At 44.3% G+C, this 21266-nt stretch overlaps 1 protein-coding gene across 1 annotated transcript in view; it reads left to right on the forward strand.

Moving 5' to 3' along the window:
* Window positions 1-21266, forward strand: part of DAB1 (DAB adaptor protein 1) — a gene marked incomplete at its 5' end in the record, with an annotated part of 275913 nt that overhangs the window by 243035 nt on the left and 11612 nt on the right. Inside the window, 5 exon segments of the mRNA XM_081306683.1 lie at window positions 4771-4833; window positions 7046-7154; window positions 14829-15377; window positions 19013-19140; window positions 19497-19607. Coding sequence (XP_081162809.1) covers window positions 4771-4833; window positions 7046-7154; window positions 14829-15377; window positions 19013-19140; window positions 19497-19592 — 945 coding nt within the window. The 3' untranslated portion in view covers window positions 19593-19607.

The following is a 21266-nucleotide window of genomic DNA, read 5'->3' on the forward strand; positions in this document are numbered from 1 at the left end:
TGAGGTCAGAAAGTGAGCATGCATATACATGTGTGCACACCTGTAAGGGGACAGTGCGTTGGAGAGGAGGTGACACCCCTTCTTCTCATTCCATGATTTTTGGAAGCTCTTGTTACATCCCAGACATTTTGACAGGTGCTAAAGGGAAAAGAGAGAGGAAGACACAGCGCTGTGCTCAAGAATGTCATGGTGTGACTTGGTACATCATTGCAGAGGGCAGGGCAAGGCAGGGAAGGGGAGTAGAGGATAGGGAAGGGGGAAAGAAGGCAGTTTAGGATAGGGTGGTGCAGGGCAGGGCAGGGTAGAGCAACCTCCCTGGTGTATCCTAGCCTAGCAGCCTAGGAATTCAGATACATACTGAAGACCTGCCCAGGACACTCTTAGAAACTCAGCAGAGGCAGGGCTGCTCTCCACCAAGTACATGCCCTGGTATAGATGGGCTGGCGTGCAGCCAGTGTTTGCTCAGATTGGTTGAAGGCCAGGCCAGTGAGCATTATCACTTCTGAACACCAGGTGTTCAGAAGCCTCTACTACAAGGATTATCAACTGTGGCAGCAATTTAGAATGACTGGAAGAACTTTCAGTGTTCTGTTGACTAGATTATTGCTCACCCCAATTAATTCAGCATCTCCAGGGTGGGGCTAGGCAGCAGCAATTTTTCTCCAGGTGATATCCCTGTCACCCAAGCCTGAGAACCGCTGAGGGCCAGATAAGCTGTTCTGTGCAATGGGGCGGGGTACAAATTGAGTTCGGAAACAACTTCCCAGAAAAAAATCACGTTCTAATTTGTGTTCTGGAAGATGGACAGGAAAGACAATCGGGGAAGGCATGGGTGAGCGCTCTAGGGAGGAGGAAGGCCATGTCCAAATGCCCTGGGACAGCCTTTTCTTCCACAGCCTCCTGGGTTCTGTCCTCCACAACACTGCATTGACTGTGTCTGTAGGTCTGTCTTTCCACAAAACAGCCAACTCATGGCCTCAAGCAAGGCTTGTGGTCTTGGTCCTTTACTCTGGACACACACAGTAGCTGATGCGTGACAGGAACTCCCATACCTTTGCTACCTAAAGGGTCTCATGGAGCTTCGGATGCCAAAACCTAGGGAACAGGTCTATGCAAATGTCTTGGGGGTCACATTCAGTGGTGCCTTCATATTTCTCCCCAGGGGGTCCTAGTTCTAGTTGCAACAGAAGGATCGGGGGAGCAATCTTGAGCAGCAGTTGCATAGTGCTCCAGGTACTCTGGGGAGTCATCACCTGTTCATATCAAAGAATGTCTGGGAAAGGGACAGATGTGATAGAGATATCGAAGGGCACCTCCTAAACATCTAGCTCCTTCTCATCTGTTTCACTGCCCTTGGCAGCTTCCAGTGTCCCTCTATATATGCCTGGAAATATCTTGCAGCCCAAAGAGGGGACCAAGTCTGCCCTCTACAGCTGGATCTCTCTGCTGGATAATATCTGAGGTGCCTTTGGTGAAAAGGCCTTCCTCTGGGGTGAGCAGGACCTTGTGCTGACCCTCCAGATGCTTCAATGGAGGCCCATCATTGCAGACCTCTTAGGAGCCCTGGCCTCCTATCAGAGGGTATGTCGTTTAGTAGGGCTTGACCTACTGTCAAGGCTGCCTGGGGCCAGCAGTGGCCATGGTCCTGTGCTGCCGACTGCATGCAGCTCAGATCGTCCAAAAGGATAATGTGCTAAAAAGTGTCTTGCAAGCCATAAAGCATTTTACAAATGTAAACAGTTAGTTTTATTCTCTTGGGGCCTTAAAAATGATTCATTAGGACAATATTTTCCAATGGAACATGGTTTATTAGGTTACAAATACAAGGACTGGGGTTCGTGAGGGGAGGAGGGCTGTGAAAATAGATATTATCCCAGGTATATCTGCATCAGACATGGTTATTTGGATTATTTTTAATTTTATAGCCCAAGAATCTCCTTTTTCTATAAAATTTAATTAACTCGGGGTTCTATTTAAACAGCAAATCCAATGGAATGAAATAACAATCTATGTTTTATGCCTCTCCATGTTTTTCTCGTTTAATCCTTGAGTGAAAATCATCTGGCAAGAGGAGCGCCTATATCTCAAGGAGGAAGGTTATTTTAAAAGTTGTGCTTAAGGAGAAAATTAGCCAATAAATTATATTTATGATGTTAGTAAAAGTATGCCACACTTGAAATGTAAATCATGTGACTTAATTATTAACTTCATTTTAATATTTTCCAAACACTGAAAATCGTTATGGGCCATTTTAAAAGCGTCAAGTTCCAATCGCAAGGAAGCCCGGAAGCTACATGTAAATTCATCAGGTAGAATTAGCCCTTTCAGGACGTTGGAAGAGAGTTGAAAGAACTGGCACAGTTTCACCAAATCCTATGAGATATTACTAACATGCTGAAGAAGGCCAACCCGCGAAAAGCCCCAAGGTTCCCTCCAGATTTGGGAGAGCACCCAGCATGCCAGCCACCTCATTCCCGTCGGCTGCTGGACTGCTACCTTCTGAGAGGGAATCCTGTTAGTAAAGTCAGCAGGAAAGACCAAAATGCACAAAGTCCCACCGTCACATTGCCCCTGTCCACACACCAACCTCCTCTCCCCACCTTCGTGCAGGGAACACCAAACCGCTGCTCTGCCACCTGAATGCTCCTTGGGGAAGCCCCCTCCTCTTTCTTCTTTCCTGACTTGTGGCTCTTTTCCTGTGAGACTCAGTTCTGGGCTTTCCCTTTCGAAAACCCTCCCTAAATGTATTTGCTTGGAGCTGGGCTCAGTCTTCTGCATGCTCCCATGTGCCCTGGAAATCTGTTGTCAATCCTTCCAGTCCCCCTTAAAAGGATCTGTGTCTATAGATGACTGTCCCCAGCAACTAAATTCCCAGGAGCTTGGAACATGGTTGGCATTTCTCCTTATTATGCCCCCAGCACCTTGAATAGCACCCAACTCTTGTTTAATGTTTATAGAAAAGGGGGGGGAAAAACACTGTGCAGTTAGAAAGAAAATTAATACGTATGGACCCTCCTGTGTGCCAGGCTCTATTGTTCAATCCAAAAGCCAAGGAGAAGGATTGAAAGTGACTCAACAAAGAAGGCTAAGCCTCTTCCCTTCCAGCAGAAAGTTTCTGTGCCTTTTGAATCAGGCTTAGCCAAACTTCAAAGCAAGTCCAGCTGCTAGAAGTTGAGTCCCTTAATGAATATGCCTGCCACCGGGTGTGTTGCCGATTTTGGATTGTTCTTGATTTTGGAATATTGGCATGCTTAATGAAATATCTTAGGGATGGAACTCGAGTCTAAACAGAGAATTCATTTGTTTCATAAGCATTGTACACACACTACCTAAAAATATTTTATACAGTATCTTCTGTGACCCTGTGTTTTGACCCAGTCCATCACATGGGGTGAAGGGTGGGATATTTCACCTGAGACTCCATGTCAGTGCTCAGAAAGTTTTGTATTTTAGAGCGTTTTGGATTTGGGAAGTTCGGATTAACCATGCTCAGCCTGTTATCAGTAAGTATGAGAGGAGATTATCATCTCCATCTTCCAAGTAAGGAGCTGTAGCTCTAAGGTGCTGCAGAGGTTGGAAAGGTACCATGGCAGTATATCCCCAGACATGGGACCTTTTTCTGAGCCCAGAGTTCATTTTTCAGGAACAAAGAATATCCCTTTATTTGTGTGAACCCCAGAGCTCCAGCCAGGACTTGGTAGAGCATAATTTGCATGCAGGGGACCTGGATGGCAGGGCCATTGGACTCTCCCTGTGCCATCTATTACTGGTGATTTTAGCTTTCCTCAATTAGAAGCTATCACTTAAGATCTGAAGATGAGTGGAGAATGGTGTTTCCTCAGTGGACAGGTTTGCACAAAGCATGTGATTATGTCCTCCTTTTAATTAAGTCAGGCCACTTGGTTCTTGGCCAGACGCTCTCTGCCATCTCTGAAGCTGGAAGTAGATGCAGATCTATTTCTATGTGTATCTTAGAGGGACTCTTCTGCTGCTCTGGCCAGCCTTGCTTGGGTGTTTCTGTGTGATGGGCAGGAGGATAGATGATAGATACAGTGTCTCCTGGAGCAAAGTTTCTGGTAGTGATTGATGATGTATATGCTGTTTTGATGCCCTTCCTGGTATTAGAATGAAATGCTTTTTTTCCTCCAACTATGTTTTTTTTTTTTTTATCCCAGAGATAGACTCTTTCAGGAACTACATATTTGGCTGCATGCTCTAGATACAGAAAATGACAAAACTTGACCTGTCACCTTGATGTCACCCCTGTGAGAATCCATTTATTCATCAGCAAAAATGGGGATGATGCTTTCTACCTGTCAGGGTTAGTGTTTTGGGGAGCATTTACTAAGAAGTGACCGTGAGGTCATCCCTGGTGTCCTTACACATCGAAGACATTGTGTATGTGTAGGACAGGAAAACCAGCGATGGAACCGATACCTACCTTTATCTGCTGGAGAGGGGGCAGCGCTGGCATGTGATGGTGAACAATTGTGAAATGATACGATTGTAGCCCATGGGAGGTGAATAGTGGGTGACACTGACCAAGGTTGGATAAACAGCCAGATACACTGCAGCAAGGCTTGGTTCTCCTGCTCTGCATGATGGGTGTGATCTGAGGTGTTGCTTTGGGGATCCCAAGGTCCAGTACCGACTGACTGGGCTTACCATCCGTACAAACAGGACCAAGGAGAGCGAGGTTTCTCATACTGTTAAAGCAGTCCTGGCAGTGTCTGCTTTCCTGCTTACACTGTTATCTTTTTGTCTTTTCAGGCTGTGACCCAATTAGAACTTTTTGGGGACATGTCCACCCCTCCTGATATAACCTCTCCCCCCGTAAGTATGCATCTCCCTCTGAGCCCCACGACCCTTTTTGTTCTTTCCTCAGTCACACAGTGGGGAGAATATGAGTCTTGGGTAAAGGGTGTCCTGCTGAATTTCAAATCTGTGTGACTCAAGCAAGCTAACCAGCAATACAGAGACTTAATTTTCTCTGCTATTAGAGTGAGAGATACAGACAGAGAGAGAGAGAAGGGAATAGCTTTCTGTATATCACACTTCTGTTTTAAGAAATAAATGAGACCACACATTTAGCAATTAAAGGATGTTTCCTGGGTGCTTGCTCTTGTGCTGGATTCAGAGAGGAGAGACACGAGTCTTGCCCACAGGGAGTATGTTATCTGGATAGGACCACGAAGGAGAAACTCAACATGGTCAGGTATGAGCCCCACACAGCACAGGTGGCCAGCAGGAAAGGAACCATCTCCATTTCCTTCTTTCCCTCCTGTGTTGTATTTCCTCCCTCCCTAACCTGCTGCTGCCCAGGTAGCCTTGCAGACCGTGATCTGGGCTTTCTGAATTTCTCAAGAAGCCAGAGCTTCAGCCAGAGAATCTGAGCCAATGCTTACAGGAAGACAGAGATTTGCAGGGAGCCCTGATTTGAAAATGAAAAGAAGAAAATAGAATTAAAACCAAAGCAAAATAGAAACCCTGTGCTATGTGCATTCAAAAGCAACCCTGCAGCCCCTGCAAAGCAAAGAGGGAGATGGCCTCTGGGCCCCTCCCTGCCTATTCCCGGAGGTGGGTGGAGAGCAGTCAGCCGCAGCTGCACTGGCTGAAGCTGCTGGGAGGGGACTGTTCTTCTGGGCTCCACACAGTTGTGCAAACCCAGAGATGGTGCTACGGTTCATTGGCGAGATGCGCCTCACAGAGAAAGGGCTGTAACCTCACCACTGAGAACAGATGGCATAAGACCCTGCTGCCCACAGCTGCCACCAGGGAGCCTAAGCACAGCTGCTTTGCTCCCTACACCTGATGTCCACAGCAACCATTGGGGGCGGGGGGGGGGGGTGTGGACAGCTCCTGTCTCCAGGGCAGCTGGACTGGGAGACTCTAGTGATTCTCAGCCCCTCCATTCTGGGGAAAACAGCTTCATCCCGGGAACTCAGAGTTGCAGAACTATGAGGCAATGGAACTAGAAAGGTCTGAAGAGCTCTTCCAACTTTATCCCCTGTGTTGTACAGATGTGCAAACTGAGGCCCTGGGAGGACAAGTGACTCACACAGGGTCATGTGGGCACAGGAGAGCAGTGCTGACCATCCTTAAAAATGCTAACACAGCAGCTCATGGCTGTGCTTCTGGCCCTGAACTCCAGTGCAGTCCCAATTGGTGTTTAATAGCCCTCAGAACAATGTCATTCATCCTGCAAGCTGCTGGACTAAAAATGGCTTTGCCTAATTGCCATGGTTTCAGGATTATTTGCTTTCCCCAGTCTACTCCAAGTGGGGGAACACCCAACATAGATATTATGGTGTCAAAACGGCTCATATTCCATAGGCAAAAGCCTGCTGCAAATAGGTATGGACACATAAAAACGATGAGAACTGACGTTTCTATTTTGGTACTTCCTACTTGCCACCAGTTCCTGCAGTAGACCTCTCTGGAATCCTGACATGGGCCAGGCAGGCACTGGGCAGTTCTCAGCTGGGCAGGCATAGTTGCTTTGTTTTGTTCTTGACAATACTTATTTTCTTCAAAATGAAGATTCAGGCAAGATTCTGGAGGCACCAGAATACAAGGGCCTGTGTGCTGAAATTTTATTTTCGTTTTGTCAACACCTGTGAATGGACCACATATTAAGTGTCAGACCCTGAGGTGGGCCCACAGTAGGTCTTCAGGTGTTTTCATTCTAATTGATGACCTGTGAAGGGTGAAAGCCAGATATTGTGTGATAACTTGGTGGTCTGAAAACACACTCTAAGAGGTAAGGTGCAAACAAAGTCGTGAGGACACTGGTTATCATTTCTGAGCACCTGCTGGATGGCTAGGCGTGGTTCTAAATAACTGCCTATGAAACAATATTTCAAATGCATGATCTCATCGAATCCTCCCAACAGCTTGAGGTATCACTTTCCCATTCCATAGATAAAGTCTGTATCACTGCATAAGTGGCCTAGACTAGGGCTCACTTCTGCAGCAACCCCATCTCACCCCTGCTGCTTGCTGTGCATGATGACTGCTCACGTGTCCCTGCCTCTCTGTCCCACAGACTCCTGCAACTCCAGGTGATGCCTTCATCCCATCTTCATCCCAGACACTTCCGGCCAGTGCAGACGTGTTTGGTTCTGTACCTTTCGGTACTGCTGCTGTACCCTCAGGTGAGCCCGCTCTGCTAGCTGCCCTTCCATTGAAAGAGAGGAAGAGTTGACTGAATCAGCACCAAATTATGCCAAAACATCTGTGGGACCATCCTGCATTCTCTCACACGGCTCCTCAGTACCATGGAGAAGCTGTCCTATGGATGGGGCATGGAGGTTCCATACAAAGCTCCAGGATGCTGTTAGCTAAAATTCACTGATGTCTTTCACCTGGAAGGTTCAAGACTCCAGGTGACTGAGGTGGACAGTGTTGGGGAGCATGGTACATACCCAGCAGGTGCATTCATGCAGGTCATTTCTTCTGTCCACTTAAGCCAGAGGAAGAGGCAGTGGTGAGCAGGAAAGGAGATGCAGCCAGCTCCCTATACAACCCCTGACACCTGAGGGGTGGAAGGGATCTGCCTTATTTGGTGCTGATTCAAGGAAGGCATGGTTCCCCATAGAGGGTGGCAGGGGACCCTATGGGACAAGAGCAAACTGCTAACAGTGAATTGAGAAGGTGATGGGTCTCACAGATTTAGAAAGTATTTCTTCTGTTTTCCAAATATTCTTTTAAACATATATATTACTTTCAAAACAGGGTAACTATCTACAGTAACAGTATTACAGATGGGTTACAAATGGGTGGCCCTAGGAACGATTTCCCTGGCAACAAACACTCCAGGCAGCCAGACCACTCTTCTTAGAAATAGCAAAGGTGGATTTGTTCTTTTTTTTTTTTTTAACAAACATGGAAGCCTGAAAGAGCTCTGTGTTTTCCTTTAACTACATATTGAAATCTGTGAAATCTTTCTTTCTTGACTTTATTCTTATAAATGACAGATGAGAGTTTGAATATTTTAGAATACAAATCTTCTTGTACTTTTTTCTATAAATAATTACTTTTAATTACATAGTGTTAGAAGCAAATTCTTGCCACCAAATATAAACCTTGCTTTTATTGGAAACAAATTAAAAATTCATACTCTGTTCTGAAACACAGTTATTCCTCATGAGCTCAGAGATCATGATGAGCCTTCAGAAGCAGCAGAGGCTGAGGATGATGCTATGACTTACAGTTTAGAATCTGCAGGTAGATGAGGAAAGTATTCATTGCCAAGTTTCCCAGTTGAATTTCTTTTTACACATCCCTGAAACAGGATGGTGGTGGTGGCTCATTTTCCTGTTCTAAAAATGACTATTAAAATCTCCTTGGGAATAGTGCAATAGAAATATCATTTAAAATGAAAATAACATCTTCCATCAGCAATGCCTATGCTTCTATGCTTAAGCCTTCTCTTCAGAACCCCCCCATGTTTTGCTTTTTTTTTTTCTTATAAAGATGCTGGGACAGATGATGAGAACTCTAGGAACTCTAGTTCTGATGCTTACTAACCTTCAGGCATGGTCCTTCCACAAAAATTTTCTGAGTGCCTGCTCAGTGCCAGCTCCTGTTCCAGTTGCCTGGGGTGTGTTGGTGAACACAACAGGTGGAGCCATTGCCTCCTATGCAGAGATAAGCAATAACATAAAATGAGTCACTTATATAATATGTTAGAAAATGATAAGGGATATGGATAGAACCAAACACAGAGCAAGGTATGGGGACCCTAGAGTCCCATCCAAGGAGCTTATGGTCAGGAGGGGCTCCTGCACAGGTGAGATGGCACCTGGGCAGCAGGCAGGAAGGGACAAGGTGGGAATCACACATCAGAGTTAAGGGTTTCCCAGACCCAGGACCTACTTGGGCCTTCCTATGCTCCAGTCCCTTATATAAATGATAAGATGGCACTAGATGCATTTCATGTCTATTTCAGTGCTAGTGTTCTATTTAAAGCACTCTGAAGACCTGTTTGGGTACCTGTCTCCTTTGTGACTTCTCCCCAGCCTGATCCAGATTAACAGTTTCAGTCTCACTACTTAGCCAGCCACACTGCAAATGGTGGACAAGCTATTTCTTCCAGTTATTTAAAAAAAATTGATCAATTATACCCAAGACTTCAATTTTTAGAACATGAGTCTAAAACTGATTTCTACTAGCATATTTTTGCTTTCTTATTCTACTTAAGATATGCATATGATATGCTTCAGTGGGTATTAAACTGTTGCCCCTTTTCCTCCTTTAACTGGTCTTAAAAACCTCTATAGGTCTTACATTTCCATCTACCTATCACTGGTTCTTGAGGCAGTGATGGGGAGATGGGGCCACAATGGGGCTACATCATGCACTGGATGAGCTGCCCACGGAGGGCCTTTGAATCTGATGGGCAGAGTTTCCATCCTGGCTCAGCCTTTTTGGTTGTGGCAATTACTACTTTTGTGTTCAGATATGTTCTTTCTATTTTGCCCAGGCTGGTCTTGAACTCCTGGGCTCAAGTGATTCTTCTCCTTCAACCTCCTGAGGCTAAAGGTGCACCCACCATGCCAGTTGAACCACTTTTAAAAATAAGCTGTAGATTCCTGGGCAAATTACTCAACCTATCACCTTCAGACTTTCTTCATCTTTATAACTGGGTAGAAAAAGTGATACTTTCCTTGCAAGAACATTATGAAAATTAAAGGAGAAAATAAAATCAAGCACCTTCAAAACGCTGGGACACATAGAAACAATGTACAACAGGCTGCTGCTGATGTGTTGTGGTTGTCATTGTTGGTTTTATTATTATTCTGACTTATAAAATATGTCCTAGTCTACCCTGTACTTTCGCCTGGGTGCCACGGAGAATGTACTTGTATGAAAACAGGCTCTGCCACCCACCAGCTGTGTAATCAGTTGACTGTATCCCTTCTGAGCCTCAAAGAACCTACCTGTAAAATGGGTATGGTCATAATTTTGCCTCGTAGAGGTGTTCTGAGAACCACACCAGTAAGTGCATGTAGTAAAACATGTCTAACGGTGCCTGGCAGTGTTAACAAGGAGGTGTTCAATAGACATTTGAACGCTGCTCCCTGGGGCCCTGGCTCTGCTGCTCACACACTGTGGCAAGTTTTCTCCTCAAGGAGGTGCCATTACTCCCTACAAAGGAAAGAGAGAGCAGTAACAGCTATCCTACAAACTTCTTGCAATGATTAATCTTCCCCTAAGTGTAAGCTTCACTGAGGCAAGGATTTCCAGAGACTAAAATAGAGCCAAGCACCCAGTCAGTATATTTTTGATAACTGAATGAGTTGAACGAGATCACATGCATAAGAGGCATACCATACAAATTCTATATACACATTGAAACTCCTTAGTTTTCAGTGTGTTTCTTATATGTTATTCTACTTTCTTTTCCTTTTTCCAAATAATGGGGGTGTCCCCGGGAGCCAGCATCTGATTATAAATTGCAATTTTCAACACTTTAAAAACCTACCTGCAAAGCAGTGATGCAGGTTTTCCCTTTCCGTTCCCAGCAAGGAGGTCTCTGATTGATGTGAACTCCATGCATAAACAGATGCTCCCTGGCACCTCCTTCCTCTGCTGCTGCACATTAATGAGTAAATGGTTAACAAGTTGTTAAGTGGCCAAGTGGCTCCAAGTGGTTCCCTGAGTCCCATGCTACCACAGTCCTACTTCGGAGGTGTCTCCTTAGGAATGCCTGACACAGTGTGGCCAGAGAGCCTTAGCTCCCAGGCCTGGGGAGAACTCTGGCTGCAGGGACACCCCCCCACACACACACAAAAGTGATACCTGCAAGCTCCCAAACATGGCCCCCAATTACCCCGTGCTCTCTTTTTCTCTTCTGAATATCATACTTTGGTCTGGAACAGATGGCATGAAGCCAGAGAGACATGCTAATAGCTCTCTCCAGAAAAGTGTGCACAACCCATCTGTTAGCTCCTTGTAAAACAAAAAAGAAAGGATGGGAGGAAGAAAAAAAAATCCACCACCAACAACAGAATCAACAGGGATCACAGCACTTGTGGATCCCAGAATTCCACTGTGCTCCTGGAAAAATGCTGCAAAGCATTGATTCCTTTACAGCTCATTCACCCTAATGTTGAGTCTTTCTCCGGTGTTGAGCCTTTATGGAGCTGCTGATTGAGCCAAAACTGCACTAGGCGTAGGGGGAGAGAGAATAAAGGGTTTCTGCTGGCAGGTGGTTGTTAATTGTCTAATGAGGGAAGACAGAATAACCAGGCAAGTACAACACCTGGTGGCAAGTGTCATGGCAGAGGGGACCACACAGAACTGTGGAAACCCAGAGAAGGACCAGATGCACTCAGGGCCAGCAAAAGCTTCCAGTAGAGGGGACAGGAACTGAGCCTGTCAGGGTCAGGCACATGAGGAAGTGGGTGGTGGACCAGACAGACAGAGGCAGGTGGGGTGTTGTTTTCAACTGCTGGAAAGAAGATGCCAAAGAGGATAGAATCGAAGATGGCCATGAAGAGGTATGAGGAGCTGACCACCAAGGGCTCCTAGCCATGCCATGGCATCTGTGCCTTACAGTCAAGATGATGAGCACCACGCAGGTGGTCCCCGACTTACAACTAAATTACAATGTTTTGACTTAAGGTTTTTATACTTTACAATTCTGTGAAAGCAATACCCACTCATTAGAAAAGGTACTTTTATTGTGAATGTTGATCTTTTCCTGGGCCAATGATATACAGTATAGTATTCTGCTCTGATACTTGGCAGATGTTGGGATCTGTACCTCCTGGTCAGCCCTGCCATCCTGAGTACCTGCTACAGTGTTCTGTGTTGCTAAGCTACAATGTTTGGCAGGTTGAATGCAGCATCAGCTTATAAAATTTTCAGTGTACACTGGGTTTACTAGGGTATAACCACATCATAAGTCAAGGAAAACCTGTATTTGCATTTTAGAATGATCCACATTGGCAATGAGAAGGATGGAATAAAAACTAAGCAAAAAAAAAAAATAGGCTAAGTAGAAACTGAAGTCTCAACCCATTCACCAAAATCATGGTCATCAAGGCCAGGGTAATTGAAAGTTCTGTGGTTGGTCTCAATCTGTGAGACCCAGCACCCTCTTTTTATAAAATATATTTGCAACATCTCCTTTAATAACTTGAAATGAAATTTGTAGATAATAATGTAACTTAACTACACAGGTTTTCAAAAATCAACACAATGTCCTAATGATAACATAAAGTAGAAATAGAAGAAAGCTAATGTATACTAAAAAATAAGCATTATTGTAAGGAAATAGGCATGAGCTTATAAGATATAGTAAATAATCAGATGCACATACCTATAAATAGTATCACCTCTGAAACCTACAGCTACAAGTGCAGACTGGCACACATGCTGAGCAGGGTTCCTAGCAGGGACTGCCATTTTCCAAAATGGCAGACAACTCCTGAGTGTTACAAACAAAACAAAAAACAGTTTCTCTACAATGTACACACTTGTTACATTCCTAGAAAATGAAGTGCATTAAAACCGTGAAAAAAAAATTGAATTTCCATGTAATTCAAAGTCAATTCTAGGTTCAAAGAATCATAAATAGGATTTGAAGAAATTCTTTGTTGTGTGCATTATTCCCACACCTTATAGAATGTCTACTGTCAATGCTGGGAGGCCCTGAAAGGCCAATGAGGTCCACCCTCTCCAGTTACCATTACAACCAAAACCCTCGCTCCAGTTTCCCTAATCATCCCTAGGGGGCAGTAGTGCGGGCAGAATTAGTAGATTCAAGCTACTGCATCATTGCCTAACAGATGAGGCAACGTAAGCAAGTGTCAAGTTTGAAATGCCTGCCGTCAGCCATTGCTCTTCACCCCTCCTCATGGAAGTTGGACCGTACCACAAGGAGATTCTCTTGTCTTGTTTGTTGACATCTCTGTCTCTTTCCATAAAGGCATTTAATATTGCTAGATTAATCAACAAGAAGCCCTTGTTTTCTGTGCCTCCCTCAGACCTTCTTTCAGGGGACCCATCAAATGTGGGGCAAATTAGACACCTTGCCAGAAAATGCCCAGGCTTTGAAGATTAACTGGATCCTATATCCATCGGTTGAGGGGCAGGTGGATCTGAGACTGGCCCATGGAGTGAGGTCCCCTGTACACCATTTCTCTGGGCTCCCCAGAATTAGAGACATGACCCATGATGTGACCAGTGCCACTGCCCTCACCCATTGTCCTTCTGGATGTTGCTAGGATACTCTGCATCTGCTCCTTTTTCTGTTCTGGTCTTACTGTACTGCACCTGCAAATTCCTTCTGGCAGCCATGAAGATGCTTGTTTTGAGAGCCCAAGCAAGCAAGCCTTGATTCTCTACTCTCTGCTCTTCCTGGATGGCCATTGTCTCCCAGACTCAGCTATACAGGCAGGTGGCCATTATGCCCACTGAGAAGCATGGGGACCATTGGGAGCACACAGGAGTTTCCTGTGGGCCTGTGGTGTGCTAACACATTCCATGATAGCCAGGTTCTTGGACTGTGAAAGATGAAAATTGGTCTTGGCCATCTGGTGGAATAGGGTGTCACAAAGGAAAGAGTACTGGCTTTGGGGACAGACAACCTCAGTTTAGATCCTGATCCTACCTCATGCAACCCATGTGACCCTAAAAAAGTTGCTTTTCTTTTCTAAGCACCAATTTCCTCATCTCTAGAATAGAAATAATAATATATGCCATGCAGGAATTTTGTGAAGATGGAAAACAGTATACTAGCACATTCCTGATATTTAATCAGTAGAAATTATTGCTATTACTATTGCTATTATAATAAATGTCACCTCTGCTCCTGTTAAACTATATATATATATATATATATGTCTGCTGATAAGAATGATACAATGAAGAATTCTTGTGGTCATATATTTGAGTACATACTCCAGAGTTTTGCAGTGTTCAGCCCATTACCATTGGGCTTATTTTGAGAGGCCCTAAATGGACATCAGTCTTCAATTTATTTCTCTAAAATTGGAATAATAATGATAATACAGAAATAATACCCATAGCTACTATTTACTGCAAGTCAGTTATATATCAAACAGGGCACTAAGTACTTTATAGGCTCTGATTCAAACTTTGCTAATAGGTACCATTTACTGAATACAGTCTTGGTGTTAGGAGCAGTACTCTACACATGAAATATGTCATCCCAATTAATGTTCAAGCCACCCCATGAGACAGAAGGTATCTTGTGCCCACTTTACAGAAAAGGATATATATATATATATATATATATATATATATATATATATATATATAAATGCGCCAAGAAATGCTGTCCAAGTTACATAGGTGAAAATTGGCACTCAAATTTTACCCTAAGCCTTGAAGGTTCCACTTTGCACATGGCCTTGGTGCTGAAGAGAAAGTAACCTGTTATTGCAAAGAGCCTGACTCTTAACTTCAGCAATAGAGATTGTCCAGCATGTCCAAGGAGAGGCCAGGTCAAAACTTGGGCACCCCAGCTTTCTAGGCTTCTGTTCCTTCTATGAGACACCCGTTCCTAAGGCTATGAGATTGGGAAACTTTAACAACTATGCAAGTATTATCATCCCCCAGGCACCTGCAGGACTCACCCCCACTCATTCTAGATTCTGCTTAGGAATCATCTTCCTGGCCAGTTCTCTGGAAGGCAGGCTCCATGAGATCAGGGATTCTTGTCTTATTTGTGTTGGTATCGCTGGTCCCTAGCACACAGCCTGGCACAGCTGGTGATGGATACATGTTTGTCAATCACTTAAATCCACGAAGTCTTCTTTTCCAGGACGCCGACTCTCCTTTTCTCGCCCTTCCAGGTTATGTTGCAATGGGCGCCGTCCTCCCATCCTTCTGGGGCCAGCAGCCCCTCGTCCAACAGCAGATCGCCATGGGTGCTCAGCCACCAGTCGCTCAGGTGATGCCGGGGGCTCAGCCCATCGCATGGGGCCAGCCGGGTCTCTTTCCTGCCACTCAGCAGCCCTGGCCAGCTGTGGCCGGGCAGTTTCCGCCAGCCGCCTTCATGCCCACACAAACTGTTATGCCTTTGCCAGCTGCCATGTTCCAGGGTCCCCTCACCCCCCTTGCAACCGTCCCAGGCACGAGTGACTCCACCAGGTCAAGTCCACAGACCGACAAGCCCAGGCAGAAAATGGGGAAAGAAATGTTTAAGGATTTCCAGATGGTCCAGCCTCCACCCGTGCCCTCCCGCAAACCCGACCAGCCCTCCCTCACCTGTACCTCAGAGGCCTTCTCCAGTTACTTCAACAAAGTCGGGGTGGCACAGGATACAGACGACTGTGATGACTTTGACATCTCCCAGTTGAATTTGACCCCTGTGACTTCTACCACACCATCGACCAACTCACGTGAGTGCCCTTTGCTTGGGACATAAAACCCAATGACAGTGATGCCTGGTTTCTGGAAGTGAGGCTTCTGGAATCAGGGGCTCATCTCTGCATTAATCAGGGTTGATGATTAGTGATATCACTACTAGCGATCATAACAGCGGCTGATCTAGGCATCAAAGATACATGCACACCTTCTCCTTATGCTCTAGGTTGATTTTTTGGACTCATAACCACACTGATGACAAATTTTGTTAGGTTTGTTTGGCAGACAATGGACCAAGTTCTAGAATTGAATACAAGCCTGGTATTTTTCCACCACGTCACTCTGCCTCTTAGCGTTTTGTTAGTCTGCTCATTCATTCATTCATGTACAACCCAGCTTGTGGCACACAAATTTTGGTATGGCTTATAGGAATGAAAATGAATGATAAATATAAATTTTTTAATATTTAAGGATTAGGTTTAAAGATCAGAATAGAAAATTTAGATCAGGAGAAAATTTGAAGTGAGGTCTAGCTGCCATAAGGCCTTGTATGGCTGTGATAGAAGCTCAAAGCTTCCAGAAGTCCAAGAAGAAAAGATGGTGGAGTAGGAACTTCTGGATGGGGGATGTGGAGGTCGTCTTCATTCCTCACTGGTTTTGTGCTTTGGGACCAGTAATTATAGTAATTGTATTTCTATGAGCTTCATGTTTCTCATCTGTGTAAGGCTATGGGTTATTGAAAGGATTTAGCACATGTACTAAAACATAAACATCACAGAACTGGAAATAGGATTACATATTTGTTAATATGTAAGGTCCTGGCACAGGTTCCTACTGCTGGCTTCTCTACAAGCTGCATCTTAGGACAGGCATGTGGCTTCTGGGCCACTCAGGGTAGGCTCTGATGAGCAGCTGTCTTCCTTATATGCCCCGTGCTTGGTGATTCTACCCAGCCCTCTCCTCCCCTTCAGACCTCTCAAAAACAGTCAACTGTGCAGCCCAAATCAGAATCCAGATACACTAGGGCACTCGTATGCCTGTTTGATACAATTCAGGGAAGGTGTTCTGGTGACTCAGCCTGTGCTTTGACAGTTGATAGGGGAAACAAAAGGCTCGTGGTACAGTGAGTTTGGCATTTTCATTGCTGTCACTAGTGATATGGATCACTGCATGGCCAATACATGAATAGTCAAAAAAAAAAAAAACCACCTAATGTTAATACAATTAGATTGTGTCATTTCAGCCAGGCTCAGAATGCAGTTCTGAAAATGAATGCTTTCGATGTGTGTAAGCAACCTGCTGGCTCTTAGGCCACAGGTTCCACATGGTGGAGGCATCTCTGCCAACTCATAAGGTTTCCACAACAAAGAATGATGAATAGAAAATGAAATGCTAAAGAAATAACAGCTATGCATAAATGAGCAAGCATCTTTTAAAATCCAGTGTCTTTCTTTCAAAGGACTTTATGCCAGCTACAAACAAGAGGGAAGTTTAAGTTTTATGAGGACAGGGAATATGTCTTTATCGTCTCTACCCTTCTAATAATGTGAGCACAGTGCCTAGCACATGGGAGGCATTTGGGAAAGGTTGTAGAGAGTGAAATGAACCAAATAAAGGCAAATTTAGCTATCGTTGGGTATTAGAACAGAATTTTGCAACCTTGGTACTATTGATATTTGCAGCCAAATTATTTTTTGTCCTAAGGATCTGTCCAGCATGTTGTAGAAACTTTAGCAGCAATTTTAGTCTCTACTCGCACAAAATGCAAGTACACTTCATTCCTTCCCTCTTCTTTAATTGCCGAAATTGAGAACCACTATTTTAGAGTACAGATATATTCTGCAAAACCTTCTAAAGATTAAGATATACTTGCATAAACTAGTCATGTCTCCCATTGATTTCATTGGGTAAGTCTGAGCAATATACCTGTCACAGTTGGTAGTTTAGCCTGAGTTCTTGGCTTTTAGTGAACAATTAACCACTTCAAACATAATTCAGAATTCAATTCAGTTGACGTTTACTAAATATCCACTGTCCATCAGGGTGTTTTCATATGGCTTTAAACCCACTACAGCTAGTTTGTTCCCAAATCATCTCAAGAAATACAACAGACTTTCTTTAAAGTGAAACAACTTAATATTTTGTTTTTAAAGAAAATGAGTCAAACTGGTCTTTATCTCCCTTGGTGTCCTCTTGAGAATGTTTGGAGTAGAGGATTGGTTGGACCAAAAGGGAGCCTCAAACAGGAACAGAAAGGCACAGCTGGGACAAACAGTATCAGACATGGCTGTGTCACATCCCCAGGCTACTGTTTCACAGCTGTGTCAGCCCTGAGCAAGTGACCACACCTCTCTGGGCTGTAGTTTCTATCATTTGGTGGGGAAAAGACACAACAGCACCTTACAGTTGCCTGTATTGTAGAGAATGGAAATGAAAGTGCCCAGCACAGCATTTGACTCATTGGCACATTATGAATAATAAAGGATTTGAAATAGCATCACTATTCTAAAGATAGGTTCATCAGGGTAAAAGGTACGCACTGAGTTTTACAATCACTCTCTGTCTGGTAAGCTGCCAGATTTTCTAAGTTCTGGAATGCTACAGCAAGATGGTCTTATCAGTGGCATTGAAATTCTGCTATTAAATCAATATCACCTCCTTACTTAGGGCCAAGCCAGGAGGACTGATCTTTTCTATGCCAAATTAGGAATTATTAAAAGCAGAGTCATTTCCAGTACATATTTGTTATAAACCTTGGAACAAAGGAGAGGAGGGGAAATGAGAGAAGGTCCATGCACAAACTGCACTTTCTTACAGAATCAGGTACCAGCTGTGAGGTTGCCATCAGTCACATCTGTTCTCCCAGATCCCTGAGACCTTCTGTCTTCAACATGTGTTTATTGACTATTTACTCCATGCCAGGAATCAAAGATTGGTCCTACCAGTTGCCATGAACAAATCAGCAAACTTCATTTTCCGTATCTTTTTTAAAATATTTTTTTAGTTGTAGTTGGACACAATACCTTTATTTTATTTATTTATTTTCACATGGTGCTGAGGATTGAACCAGCACCTCACACATGCTAGGCAAGCATTCCACCACTGAGCCACAACCCCCAGCCCCCAATTTCCATATCTTTAAAACTGGGATAACATCCAACTCAGAGAGGCTCTGTGAAGATCAGAGATAGTGTCTGTATAGTTTCTAACAATGCCTGACACAGAAAAGGCACTCAATGAATGTGCCCTCTGATGAAAGAAAAGAAAAAGCAAGCCACAGCCCAGCAATCCCCCCTTGTATGTGCATCAGAATCACCTGAAAAGGGCTGCTAAACCAGTTTCTGATTCAGTAGATCTAGGGGAGGGTCCAAAGATTGGCATCCCTAACATTCCCAGGTGATACTCCCACTGTTGGTTTAGGGACCATCCCTTGAGAACCGCTACCTTACCCATCAAGGTGGACCAGCTCCTTCCTTAAGATCAAGTGTGTGAGAGGACAAGAAAAGCGTGTACAGGAGGAATTCGAATGTTCCACTGATTTAGCTTGGGATGGGGAAAAGAATCCTGTGACTTGATTCAAACATAAGCAAATCCCTGAACTTTCTATGGGGTACTCTGGTAGCAGCCAGACACTTACGATGTTTCCTCTTTTTGCATGGTCTCCGTGTAGCTCCAACCCCAGCCCCTAGGCAGAGCTCTCCATCCAAATCATCTGCATCCCACGCCAGTGATCCAACCACAGATGATATCTTTGAAGAGGGCTTTGAAAGTCCCAGCAAAAGTGAAGAGCAAGAAGCTGTAAGTGACTGGTTTTGTTGTTTCTGTTTTTGGTTTCCCTTAAAATTAAAGCTTCCCTATCTGGAATGGACGGTGCACAAGGATGCCTGCATGGGAAGAGAAAGTTGGCTCAGACTCAAGTTCTAAAGGGTTGCTTGAAGGGGCTTTGTTTTATGTTCAAATGAGTCAGCCACAGAATGCTGTCCTATTTTTTTAAGTCATAAGAGCCCTTGCATTCGTGGGGTGGCATCCTCCAACTAAAGTTGTGCTCTCTTGCGAATAACCAGTTGTGTGTGCTGCATGAAAATATGCCAAGTTGTTTTATATTTTCAGTTGTTGAAAACAGAAAAAAAAAGTGTTATCTTCTTGTGTTCTAGCCTGATGGATCACAGGCCTCCTCCACCAGTGATCCATTTGGTGAAACCAGTGGTGAGCCCCGTGGTGATAATATAAGTCCACAGGCCGGTAGCTAGATAGCACAGGTCTGGGTAGGTATCTGTCCTTTTGATCTTCTTTACCCTTAAGCCAGCTGCTTTCCTTCCTGCTCTGCTTGTTCTTGTTTTTGCAGCCTTATCCCCAGTCTTTGTACATTCTTCCCTTGCCTGCTCTGTATTCCCATGTCTGTACCGTTCTCTCCTTGCCTGTGCTCCATTACCTGTATCTGTAACCATCTTTCCTTGCCCATGCTCCATTACCTGTGTCTGCACCATCTCTCCTTGCCTGGTTTCTATTTTCCACTTTGCTTTTCCTCATGGATGAATGACCTTTGACATATACCAGGAGGTAGAGCTTGGGGTGGCGGAAGGTGGGGGCGCCAGGGGGAGTAGGGCATGGTCATGTTATTTTTATCAACGATACATTCTGAGTGGGTGGTGATAGAGTGAGGCACGGTCAATACCACATAATGTGGATTTAGTTTCTAAAAGCAGAGTTCTGAGATGGGCGCGTTCTGCCCACACTGATAATTTCTCAGTGAGTTGTGGTCCAGATGTTTTAATCTTTTAAGCAAATGTCACTGCATTTGCCTATATGCCACAGATCTAAAGAGGTCACCAGTCATACACATGGAGAAACCAGACTACAAAGCAAAACCAAGCAGGGCTTGAAATAAGATTGATAAAGATGTGAGATCATGGTAGCCCCTTTTCATCCAGCCAGAAAGGGCCCTGTACCCGCTTCCAATATGACAGTGAAATTCAAAGCCACTTGTGAGGCTCTGCCGTTTTGCACCTGTGTCATCGTAGCATGTGATTTGCCACCGAATCACTTCAGATCCCTTCAGCAGCTGCTTTGAGAGAGGTGTACTTACATTTGCTACAAGTGTCTTTTTGGCACTTGAATTTCAATACATCTGATTTGATCGAAAGAAAGAAGAGCTGATAGAGCGAACCTCCTTGGGAGATAGAAGTACACCTTGTTACCCAGACATGATTTCTAAGGTCACTCCTTGACAAATGTGTTCAATTTTCAGACACTTTCTTAGTTTTCCATAAACATATAGGACTATGAGGCCAAATCCAAAGAGCTCCTTTTTAAAAGTCCTGAACGGCATGATCAGAGCCATTAAAATGGTAAATAGTTTTCACCACTCCTCAATGGAGTCTAAGGCTACTTCAGGATCATTCTCTGTCCAGGCATAGGTTATTTAGACAGTTATTGAAAGCTAATATAGTATTCTGAGAGTACATTTTGTTGATAGGTTTTATGATTAAAGAACTTAACATACTGTATATTTGGCCACATCTTATAACAGTTCAATACACGTCACAATATATCATGCCACGTAGAACCACCTACTGCTCGTTTACAAATTCACTCTTGCAAAACTATTTCAGGAGATGGTTTATTAATTTCATGTCGGTGCTCTAGGAAAGAGAAAAGTTGGGGATTATGGGAGAGCTTCTCAGGATGGCTGCCCAGAAGGACATTTTTTGGGGGGAGGGGGCAAGTAGCTTAGTTCTAAAGCACCCCTGGGTTCAATCCCCAGTACCAAAAAAAGAAAGAAAGAAAGAAAGAAAGAAAGAAAGAAAGAAAGAAAGAAAGAAAGAAAGAAAGAAAAGAAAGGTGGTATGGAACTGAGGTCATACCTGGGAGCAGGTGACAGTGGACAGGGGTTCCTCTGGCAGGGCTCACCAGAAAACTTGCTG

Source organism: Spermophilus citellus, assembly GCF_964194105.1.
Source record: "Spermophilus citellus genome assembly, chromosome: 9".
Classification (NCBI taxonomy): domain Eukaryota; kingdom Metazoa; phylum Chordata; class Mammalia; order Rodentia; family Sciuridae; genus Spermophilus; species Spermophilus citellus.